The sequence below is a fragment of the Engraulis encrasicolus genome, chromosome 6, assembly GCF_034702125.1.
Source record: "Engraulis encrasicolus isolate BLACKSEA-1 chromosome 6, IST_EnEncr_1.0, whole genome shotgun sequence".
In the NCBI taxonomy this organism is placed as follows: domain Eukaryota; kingdom Metazoa; phylum Chordata; class Actinopteri; order Clupeiformes; family Engraulidae; genus Engraulis; species Engraulis encrasicolus.
In genome coordinates, this window is record NC_085862.1 from 46,965,180 (window position 1) to 46,977,679 (window position 12,500).

At 46.0% G+C, this 12,500-nt stretch overlaps 2 protein-coding genes across 2 annotated transcripts in view; both read left to right on the forward strand.

Annotated features, from left to right (window-relative positions):
- The window catches only part of alg6 (ALG6 alpha-1,3-glucosyltransferase), a 406,699-nt gene that overhangs the window by 213,281 nt on the left and 180,918 nt on the right, over positions 1-12,500 (forward strand). The gene's annotated exons all lie outside the window — the stretch shown is intronic.
- ror1 (receptor tyrosine kinase-like orphan receptor 1) overlaps positions 1-12,500 on the forward strand; it is a 222,386-nt gene that overhangs the window by 134,826 nt on the left and 75,060 nt on the right. Inside the window, exon 2 of the mRNA XM_063201804.1 lies at positions 11,784-11,858. Within this exon, the coding sequence (XP_063057874.1) occupies positions 11,784-11,858 (75 nt within the window). The remainder of the gene's footprint in view (positions 1-11,783; positions 11,859-12,500) is intronic.

Consider the following 12,500-nt stretch of genomic DNA (forward strand, 5'->3'; position numbering starts at 1 on the left):
AAAGTCTGGGACCTGGGCCGACCACATAACACAGCAGTTTATGATCAGCAGCTTCATCAGACCCACACTCGTTTATTTCCCTCCTCCTCTCTTCCTCTTCCTCTTCTTCCTCCTCCTCTCTTCCCCTACTCTCTTGCTCCTTCTCTCTTTTCTCTCGCTCGCTCTCTCTCTCTCTCTCTCTCTCTCTCTCTCTCACTCTTTCTCTCTCTCTTCCCCCTTTTCTCACGGACGACGTCTTTATCCTCCGAGCAGGACGTACTCCAGCATTGGTGCGCCAGAATCACATTTTCCACTGCCGAAGCAGTTGCCCACAGTAATTGCACTAATAATTCATTAAGGCAGGCAAATGTCTGGCTGAGGTCTGACATACTGTACAGACCATAATCCGCAGAGAGAGAAAGAGAAAGAGAGAGAGAGAGAGAGAGAGAGAGAGAGAGGGAGAGGGAGAGAAATAGAGAAGGGGGGGCTGGGGTTGTCGTTTGCTTTCTCATTCATTTTCTGTTTGTCTCTTTTTACGAGAGGTTTTTCCAGTTTTGTGTTTAGTCGTCGTTATGTTCCACACGCTGGACGGTCTCCCAGTCCAGTGTTATGTCCAGAGAATGCAACTCGTTCTGGACAGGGAGACGGGGAATTGGGGAGATGAATGAGGTGGATTTTAAAGTGTGTGTGTGTGTGTGTGTGTGTGTGTGTGTGTGTGTGTGTGTGTGTGTGTGTGTGTGTGTGTGTGTGTGTGTGTGTGTGTGTGTGTGTGTGTGTGTGTGTGTGTGTGTGTGTTTACTGTATGTGGGTTTGCGTGTGGGAGAGTAGTGCTCTGTTATGGATAAGTTATTCTACAAAAATCCCCCCTCCCCTCCACCCCATACATAATGTGAATATCTGCTTGCCCTCTGAGAATTCGCTTTTATTGCAGAACACCCTTCAATTTATGAAATTCCTCAAGAACTTGAAGAGTGTAGGCAGAAATCGGCTCTAATAACAGTTTAAGGGAGCTCATACATCAATCTCGCTGACCGCATGCAAGTCATAATTGCACATTATGAGCAAATCGGCCAATCACATTAGCCACCGTGCACAGCCATTCACATTCAAATTCGCATCTCTTTTTTTCAGAACCCCCAAAGCGATTTGGCCAGGGTGCCTGTCTGTGTTTGCTTACTGACTGCGGTGTGTGCTGTAGGTCAGTCGCACAATGCAGACCCTCTCATTCGTACGCTACTCGTCACTAGAGACTAGGAGCTGGCAGCTCCATGGAGAAGAGATGGGAGAAGAGGCATGTGTGTATTTGTTACATGCTCGACAATGCGCATGCAAGGTGACACTAATGCTGTAATGCAAAAGTGGAATATGTTATGTCAAGAGTGTGAAGCTCGCCCTGTCATTGCATGTCAAAGACCTGGTTTATTTAGAGTGTACATATTCTGTTGGCTGTCAGTCTGTATTTTTCCCTCTATATAATTCCCATTCTCTCGCTACCACATGCTATGTCATAGTGATAGTCTTGTGAAACTTGTTAAGAAAAATTGCAATAAGTTATACTTTGTTCTTCCACACACCGCGCTCTTCCGTCTTGTTGGTGCGTCTCTGAAGTAATCTAGTAGTAGGAAATGGATCGCACTCATTTTTTCTTCTTTCTTGTTGTTTTCTTTTTATTTTAACATTGCAGGGACTGACATGACAGACGTTTCGGCTGCTCAGAGCCTTCTTTAGTGTCACAGATTCAGTCTACAGTATTTCTAATGAGCAATTAGAAACAAGGTGACAAGGAGGTTGTTCCTTTAGAAGACTTCAGGAAATAGACTGAATCTGTGACACTGAAGAAGGCTCTGTGCAGCCGAAACGTCTGTCATGTCAACAAGAAAGAAGAAAAATTGAGTGCGATCCATTTCCTACAAATAAGTTATACTTTGAATTTGAACAAAATACACTGTCAGTGGCAGTCGCTGTCCATCTATTGGTGCCTGTCTGTCTTTCCCGCTCCTCCTTGCTCTCTGATTAGCCTACTTTTACCACTAAATTCGGTCTCAATAATAATAAAAAACAGTCTCTGTTGTTGGAAAACCTCAGAATGCTAGTCTCAATTGTCCCCCATCCACTATTTTCCTGGCATTTCTTGATTATCTAATGACTGGTGACGGAGCATGCTCTAATTAAAGGGGGAAATGCTTTTCATCTGATTCCGTATTGTCACAGCATTCAAAAGCAGCCTTGTCCCTCTCACCTGCCTGCATGCCTTTCCACATGACCCTCCTCTCATCTTCACCCCATCAACCACTCCTCCTTTATATCTCGCATAGTTGTCTTTTTCTTTGTCATTGATTTTAGGCACGCACACAGACGCGCACACACACACACGCACGCGCACACACACACACACACACACACACACACACACACACACACACACACACACACACACACACACACACACACACACACACACACATACACACACACACACACACACACCACACACACACACACACACACACACACACACACACACACACACACACACACACACACACACACACACACACACACACACACACACACACACACACACACACACACTGTTGTCTTTACCTGGGTGGGTGCAGGATAGGGTCTGTTTGGGTCAGGCAGTGGTCTGTGACAGAGCAGGCATCCGTAACGGCAGGAGAGGTGACCCTCTGTGGAGGGTCGAGATGCTGAAGAGAGAGAGGGGGGGGGGGGGAGAGAAGAGGGGAGGCGTGCGTGTGGGAGTCGTGGGAAACCACAGTTATGTGCTCAACGCAGAGTCCAAACACTGCCTCCCCACTACACACACACACACACACACACACACACACACATACACACACACACACACACACACACACACACACACACACACACACACACACACACACACACACACACACACACACACACACACACACACACACACACACACACACACACCCACTCTCACACACACACACACACACACATTCACCAAAACCCATCTTCTTACACTACTTATCCTCGCTGCCCTGTGCCCTGTCTGGTCAGTTTTTTATGTCAAAAACATTTTCGCCTGACCACATACGCATCCATACGCTCAAACTATTCAACATCTGCTCTGTACATTTTGTAGTTCAGTGATTCCCAACCAGGGGTATGTGTACCACTTGGGGTACAAAATAAACACTGCAGGGGGTACGTGGAAAAATTTAATAATAACAAATGTCTGAAGTATAGTCATATTGGAATAGAGAAAGACATGTACGTAGATCATGCAGTGAGGGTGTGCTCATGGTATGACAAACAGCCATAGTGGGTACACGAGACAAAAAAGGTTGGGAAACACTGTTGTACGGTAGATGTTGGCTGTTTTTTTTTCTTTCAAACCAAAAAGAGACTGCTCTGCTGTGCTGTGCTGTGCTGTGCTGTGCTGTGCTGTGCTGTGCTGTGCTGTGCTGTGCTGTGCTGTGCTGTGCTGTGCTGTTTACAAGCCATTGGTCCTTCAGCAAGGCCAGCAAGTGACCGTCAACCTCGGTGACAGTGATGGTGACAGCGAGCAGCTCTAATGATATGCTGTGAGAACCAGGCACCCAGCGCCAACGCCATTTGCTGAGCCAGGCGTCGGGACTTTGTAGGCCAGATGGTGGAACTCTCTCTCTCTCTCTCTCTCTCTCTCTCTCTCTCTCTCTCTCTCTCTCTCTCTCTCTCTCTCTCTCTCTGGGCAAGTGAAGGCTGGAGGAAGGCTAGAGTCGAGTAGAGTCAGGCCGAGTAGGGTAGGGCTGGGTGCTTGATTGTGCTTGGATCAGCTCTTGCTGGCCGCTGCAGTGGTAACATGAGCGGGGAAGCAGGACACGGCCAAATGACATTTGCTGTCATCAGCGGACGGGTTTAATAAGCCTCCAGCCCTCTGTTTTATTCCTCCGCAGGGACCGCCGAGGCATTTAGACACCTGCCTGCCCTAACCCAGCATCAGCTGCCACAGAGCGTTGGCAACACGTGCCACAGATACTTACTCACACACACTCACACTCACACTCACACTCACACTCACACACAGACACACACTCACACTCTCTCTCTCTCTTTCTCTCTCTCTCTCTCTCTCTCTCTCTCTCTCTCTCTCTCTCTCTCTCTCTCTCACAAACACACTCACACACATGCACAGACACACACATGAACTCATACGCACAAGTGTGTGCGCACACACACGAAAAAGCAGGCACGCAAACACTCCTGCACAAACACACACAGACACACACACACACACTACACACACACACTACAAGTACAGAAATACATGTGTTTACACAGAATTATCTTCACATGCGCAAACATGAACAGTATTTACATTCACATTCTGGCAACCACATGGGATGGCTAAAGACATAATTTGAAACCTGATACACAGCCTATAAACACGTTTATCACTTGGTTATTAAATTAGACCCGCTTAGCAACGGTACTAACTCACAGTAGCAGGTGTTTACATCTGTGTGTGTGTGTGTGTGTGCGTGTGCGTGCGTGCGTGCGTGCGTCCGTGCGTGCGTGCGTGTGTGTGTGTGTGGGGGGGGTTCTGTGTGTGTGTGTCTGTGTGTCTGTGTCTGTGTCTGTGTGTTTGTGGGTCTGTGTATGTGTGTGTGGGTCTGTGTGAGCGTGTACGTGTGCGTATGTGTGTGTGTGCACTAACGTTGAAAGAGAGAGGTACCATGGGTTCCCAAGAGGCCCACTGACTAAATGTGTCAAGTCTTGTATTAGTAACACCCACTTAACATACGTGCGCTAGTGACTAAATGTGTCAAAGTCTTGCGTTAACACCCACTTAAGATACAGTAGTCAGGGTCTCTCTGTGCTGGCTTCTCCACTCCCCTCCTCTTTCTGCCATGCCAGGAGCTTCTTATGACCTCTGTCTTGTTTGCCTCATTGCTCATAGTCCTTGCCGGCCTACTGTAAGTCCACTCATACTACCATATACTGGCTATATTTACTTGACATTTTTAATTTAGAACGAATAATTCAGAATTAAATAGTTCTGCCGCGTTTACTTTGATCTTTCAGTGTTTACATGCCATTTTCAAAGTGGAATTAAGCTGCAGAATTACCTCTTCCATTCGGTCTGGTCGACTTTTTATTAGGAAATAATACATGTCCGTAACACTGTTAAATGCTGCCAAATCTTTAATGGCACGTTTCAGACATTCAGTCCTTCATCAAGTACAACCATCCAGTTGCTCCCAAATATTTAATGTTTCGGACGCTCAGTCTTTCATCCAGTGCAACTCAGACTGAGCGTCTGAAAAGTCATGGCATTAAATATTTGGGAGCATTAGAAAGTGTCATGGACATTTATTAGGCTATTTCCTTTAAATTATCTTGTTTTGATCAGCACCGTTTGCCACTAATGTGGGCACATTCTCTGCTTTTTTGCAATCAACTTAAGCTTGTCTCAGACCTACTGACATTTTAGCCCAACTTTGTTACAATGGAACGTAATCAACAATTGTCGCAGTGTTCGGGCGCAGCACAAGTTGTTATGTGTGTTTAAAGGACTGATTTCAATCCATGTGATTCCATCGTTGAAGCTATCATGACTGAATCAAACATGCTTGACATTATCAGAGCAAATCTACTCTATTTCGGTACATCTTGATGCAGTTACTCCAACTACTACAATTCTCTACTTGATTTAAGCACAAATCCAAACGCAGCGACATTAGGAAGATGGTTTTGTTTGTACTATCAGAGAGCCTGACCAGCATGAGGAGGAAATGCACAATGTTATGAATGCCAAGCTCTGTACAGTACATCTGTGATAATAAATACAATAAAAATACAATAAATAAATACAATAAAATACAATAAAAAACAGAAATTAAATTAGAATTTACAATGCTATTGGGACATGGAGAAATATCACAGAAAATTACATGGTTTGCAAAAACTATAATTTAGAATATTTTTTTATTGAGATTTTGTTGTGTTAAAGGAGATGTTTCTCAAGGAAAGTCATTTGTACTTTTCAGGGGCAATTGGATGACATTTGGATCTCCTCTTTTGCATTGAGAATAAAAACTTTAAGCATCCATGTAAAACAAATGCTTCAATGAGCATCTCCTTCGTTCCTCTTCTTCAGTTCACAGAGTTTGTCTCTCACTCTGGTCCGTTGCCCCGACGAAATAACACAAGAAGGGGGGAAAAAGAAAGACATACCAGAGATGTAATCAGTTAGGCCAAAGAAGATGAAGCTAAAACAAGCACACATGCTGGACCCCGCAGACCCTCTCAGATGTGGGCAGTGGGCTTTAACGGCCAGCCTGCACTCACACTGCCTGCCATTTGTCAATGTCACTGTTCGTTTTTAAGTCAAACCCGTGGCTTTGGTCAGAGATTTTATTGATGAGGTTGTCTATTACATTTTCTCACTCTCTTTCTCCCTTTCAACCCCCCGCCCTCTTTGTGTGTGCGTCTCTCTCTCTCTCTCTCTCTCTCTCTCTCTCTCTCTCTCTCTCTCTCTCTCTCTCTCTCTCTCTCTCACACACACACACACACACACACACACACACACACACACACACACACACACACACACACACACACACACACACACACACACACACACACACACACACACACACACACACACACACAGTTACACATTCCCATTCCTACTGTCTTTCTCTTTCACTCTTTCTCTTACTCTTGCTCTTCTCCTTCGTCCTTTCTCCTTACGCTGTTCTTTTGCTTCTTGAAGAGCGCAAAAACAAACTTTGACTGTGTGGCTGCTTGTTCACAGTGCAAGCCTCATCTGCCGTGTATCAACACGGAACCCGAGCATGAGGCTTGTGTGTTTATAGTGGAAATATCCAGTAACCTTTGTGGAGCTCGTCTGCACTACTGCGCTACCTAAAGATGTTGTCTTTGAAGGCAGCATACGTCGTTACCCTTCTGCTCAACTCTAATTAATGGCTCCTGTGGCAAGGTAATTAGAGAGTGAATGACTTAGCAAAAGAGAGAGAGGGAGGGAGGGAGACCGGAGACGTCCCAATCCCTCCTTCCTTGACTTTAACGCTCCTTGTGAATAAACAGACCTGATAATGACATTTTCTGTGTGTGTGTGTGTGTGTGTGTGTGTGTGTGTGTGTGTGTGTGTGTGTGTGTGTGTGTGTGTGTGTGTGTGTGTGTGTGTGTGTGTGTGTGTGTGTGTGTGTGTGTGCGTGTGTGTGGGTGTATGTGTCTCTGTGTGTCTCTGTGTGTGTTTGTGTGTACGCAAGTATGAGAAAGTCTCTGTGATTTCTTGCCTGTGAATGTCTTTCTTGCCTCCGTTCCTGTCAGACTATTAGAGAACATGAGAGAGAGAGACAGAGAGAGAGAGATGCAGACAGAGAGACTGTGTGTGGCTCCCAAGTGTGCTCTTGCAGCAGCAATGTAAGTGAGCGTAAGCGAGTCGAGGCGGATATTTCAGGGGCTGTTGGTGAGTGCAGTCGAGCTCCCAGGCTGCTCCCAGCTCCCAGCTCCTCATAAGCTGAACTCATCTGCATCGGCCCTGTTCCGGCCTGGGCCCGCGGGGCCCTGAGGTGTTAATAGTGGTTTGGATGGGAGACATGGCTAGAGGGATAGGATAACAAGTGTGTTGTGTGTGTGTGTGTGTGTGTGTGTGTGTGTGTGTGTGTGTGTGTGTGTGTGTGTGTGTGTGTGTGTGTGTGTGTGTGTGTGTGTGTGTGTGTGTGTGTGTGTGTGTGTGTGTGTGTGTGTGTGCGCGTGCGTGCGTGCGTGCGTGTGTGCATGTGCATGTGTGTGTGCCTACCATCACCACCACCACCACCACAGCCCACCCCCTTACCCTACCCTCACCGCCCTCTTTGACTGCCTGTGCCAGAGAGTCTCAGGGCCTGTCAGCGCTCGGGCAATTTATCCTCCTCTGCAAAACTCCGGCAGCTGGGAGTCTGGGCGATCCATTACCAACCGGCCGCCCCTAGCTCACCATGCAGCACCGAGCGAGCAAGCCCTCCACTCTCAGCTTACTGCACAGCACGCAGAGTAGAGCAAGAGATGGAAAGCAGAGGCAAACGGGAGCAGAAAGGAGGGATGGAGAGAGGTAGAGGCGAGGATGGAGGGATGGAGAGAGCGGAGGGGGAATTAGAGGGAGGTGTGGCGCGAAAGGAGGGATAGAGAGGCGCTGGAGAAGTAGAGGAGAGGATGGAGGGATGGATGGAGAGAGTGGAGGCGGAATTAGTGGGAGGTGTGGAGAGAAAGGGGAGATATGTTGGGCAGTTAGAGGAGGAAATTGAATGAGTGAGGATAGGAAGCACACATTCTCTCTTTCTCGCTCTCTCTCCTCTCTTTCTCCTTCTCTCTGCCACTCTTTCTTGCTCTCTGTTTCTCACTCTACCCCAACACACATACACACACATATATGCATGCACACTCAACGCACGCACGCACGCATGCACGCGCGCACGCACACAAACACACGTACACACACACACACATGCACACACAAACCCAACACACGCACACACGCATGCATGTGAGTCATTCTACGATTCGTGTGCGCTTATAGGTCTGTGGACTTTATTTGCCAATTCCACTAACTATTAACTGCATCCAATGATATTTTGGACATTAGCACATATTTATCTGTCATATAATACAAACAGTCAAGACATAACATTATTTCCCTCAGCAAGAATGAATATTTAATACTGGTTTTGGGCTTTTGCATGCCGTCCTGTTTTCCAAATGTCAGATTCAGTCTTCATAGTAGCATGTAAAGACACTTGTTTTGCCCAAGACGATTGCAAATGTTGATTCACAGTAATCATCACAATATGACAAAACTGTCAGAAAGACCATTGTGCTTTCCATTATACATGAAATTTGCCATTTTGTGTGTGTCCACGAAAACTGTGTTAACTGTGCACACAGTACACTGACAAAAGGATATAACTCCGCTACCATTTATCTGCACAAGATTGGCGGAGATGTATAACAAGACTTGAAAAATGTCACACAAAAAAGAAAAAGAAAAAAAGAAACAAGACCTCCTCCAGATCAAAGAGCAGAATTCCACAAATGCCTGGTCCTCCTCAGCTGTGGGATGGGATGACTGAGATGAGTGTGCGTGGCCAGGGAAGCTGACAGGGGGGACAAAGGGGTCACTTGTCTCGGGCCCAGGGAGAGAGGTTACCCAGAATTGGATCCTCATAACATTGTATTGATTGTGTTTGGGGCCCTTTCAGATGTTTTTCTCCCGGGCCCAGCCAAAGCTGTCAGCGGCCCTGTGCGTGGCCTCCAAGGAAGCTGTCATGCTAGGCTTGGTAGAGCAGGAGCACAACCTCCATGTATCGCCGTGAGCTCAAAGTCTGATTGACAGACAGGCTAGACAGCTAGCGAGAGCGGACACTATTGTTTATTGTGCACCGCTAGGCTAGCAACGGTAGAACTCTCTTCCCCCCTGAGGGACAGCCAGAAAGGTCTCATTGTTGTTCCGGGAGCATCACCCGTCCAACCGTTTGGAATGAAGAGCCAAAATCTGTCAGCGCTTATTGATATTGTGGGTGGATTCACACAGCCCTCTAATCCATCCTGCACGGTGCAGTGGGCCAAGGAATCTGTGTGTGTGTGTGTGTGTGTGTGTGTGTGTGTGTGTGTGTGTGTGTGCGCGCGTGCGTGCGTGCGTGCGTGTGTGCATGTGTGTGGATGTCCCCACTAAGGTAGTAAAGTCCTCTTAATGGTACTAACTGGTACTAATCTTGTAGTGTTTTTCTTGGTAGTTTTGTTGTGACTGGTAAAGTAATAGTGTAAAAAAACAGTTTCAGATTAGGGGAAGCATTCATTTAGCTATTGTGTCAGGGTTGATATGAATGGAAGTGAGTGGGAAGGACCAACAAAGATATGACGGTGTGTGCGTGAGTGCATGCCTGTATGCGTAGGTGCGTGCGTGACCTGCCATTAATCGTGTTTTTCTTACTTATGTTCTTGTTCATCATAAAAATAAAAGAACAAAGGCATTGCTTTACTGACAGGTTGGGGCTAGGGGTGGCACTGATTTTGGCACTGTTAGCATTCTTAAGTTTACGTAATTTAAAAAGTAGTCAGTAGAAATGTGTCATCTAACCAGTCGTCTAACCCAGCCTAAACAGTAGAGCCCCCATACTCAATTTGCGGCCCGCGGGCCATTTGTGGCATCTATTTTTGGCCCTCGAATAATTTTGAAAAATGTAAAAAAAATGTATATATATTATTTATTATATTATATTAGATTATATATATATATATATTTTTTTGGTCCGATCGCGCTGTCGGCTCTTATTTTGAAATCGCGCCACAGACGCTAGAAAGATGCATGCCGTGCCCCGCCCCCTGAGGCAGTTTCTCCCGCTTTGCCATTCACTGCAGGCTACGGACAGAAGCACCTACGAGGGTGGCATTAGAAGTTGTGAGGTAGACCACAAGGGAAAGACTGTATTAGAGCATGTAAATAAGTTATTTACAAAGTTCTCTATGCCTCATTTTTGAAAGTAATGGTCCACATTTGATTGCAGTGTGTTAGGACTTCGAATTGGCTTAGCAGTAGCTGTAGCTAGTTGCTAACACAAATGAAGGCAAATTGTGTTTGAGCTCTGCTGGCAGCTAACTAGTGGTAGCCTACTTAAGAACGAATTGCTTGATGAACTTTTCACACTTTTAAACAGTCCCCAGATAGTTCGTTTGGAATGCTAAGACCCTCATAAGACTACAAACAAAGTTATGAGCAACTTGACGATTTATTATTGGCTGTTGCATTTAATGAACATTGCAGCAAATGTGCCATTTTCTTGTTATCAAAACTTGAGATGTCCCCCTATCTATGTGCCCTCTTTGTTGGGCCTCGGCCATTATTGCATCTGATTCTCATTATACATGTGAGAGCTGCATAAACAAAGTCATAATAAGCAACATTTGTTTGAAAAGTGTTGTGTTCAGGCTTATTGGTTTTCTCACTAAGATATAAATCTTTATGAATGTAGTCTGCAAATATGGGCTAACTAGCAAATAATCGTATGTCATTTAAAAGAAAACACTGAAGGGTGGCAATGAGAGCAAGGCACGCAGGCACCTCACCAAACAGTACTCCAGAAAAATGCAGGCCCTGTATGAGAGAAATGTTCTCCCATCCTGTCACTGGAAACTAAATATCTGCTGTGGGTGTGAGTGCTTGTGTTTTGTGCTTACAAAGGTCTTATCATTTTTTAATAGTTTTATTTATTACATTTTGGGTGGGGGTGCTCGTGTCGGCCCGGCCCTTTATTGTGAGGAATTTTGAAAACCTGGCCCTCTGGGACTTTGAATTGAGTACCCCTGCAGTAGAGGGCCAATGCACCTAGCCTCACACGAGCACTTGGTGAGGAAGGCCCTGTCTGCCTCTCTTGGGTTTAAAGATGTGGCAACGATGCTGATTTTACTGAGCTGTAAAGTCTGAGCTTGCATGCTATTTCTCCACAAGGAGTTCTCGTTGGCATTGTGCAGGAACTTCTGCATAAAACACATTTTAGAGGAATTGGCTTTCCTCTCCTTGTTTAAGAGTCCACAAATCATATATTGCCTATCGTGTTTCACAGACATTTTGGCCGTGTCACAGACATTTTTCACGGGGCAGGCCAACCAAACAGAGCTTCTCTGTATAGCATATGAGATGTTACAAGATAGTGAGTTGGATGTCATGCACACTTTGTCGTTGCTGTTGTTGTTGTTGGTATTTTTCACATACAATTTTCTCACCTCGTTTCCCTCACATTCTTCTTTTTCTGTGTTTGTCTCATTAGGATCTGATGTTGTGTCTGACGTGAACATGATGGCAGCCCCTGCTACGTGGAACGCGTCCAGTGGAAGTGACAAAGGTAAGAGGACATTTTCTTTTTTGGGGCTTTATTTATGATAGGACAGTGACAGAGGGACAGGAAACATGAGTGGGGAGAGACGGAGAAGGACTGGCAAATGACCTAGGCCGAAATCGAACCCGGGTCGCCGACATAGTCCCCTTGGCCTTCTGGAGAAATGCTTCCTTCATATCATACAGATCACTTCACAGTGTCGCAATGATGTATTTTCTGAAAGTTCCAGAAAGCTGCCGTGAAGCATATCAGTGTGTTTTGAAAGTTAACACAAGCTACAAATTGTAATCTGCAGCACATAATCGACTTTGTGTACAGTGAGGCGCGCCTCATTCATATAGTACATCATCCTTTATACAGTAACTTGAGGTATTCGTAATCCTAGAAATCCATTCCAAGATTAGGGATTTTGTTATGTCTGCACCTGGGGATTGGCCCGTGATGCTCGGCTCCGACAGCATTCGGTGAAGGCGATTGGCTCGTGGCCTATCAGGCAGGCATCAGAAGCAGGAAGTCAAAAACAGTGAAGGAGCCTCATTGTGTGTGTGTGTGCGTGCGTGCGTGCATGCGTGCGTGCGTGACATCATCAGCAACTACATCTGGGCCACGGCGCACCTGTGTGTGGCGGTGGGGAATTCCTACACGCCG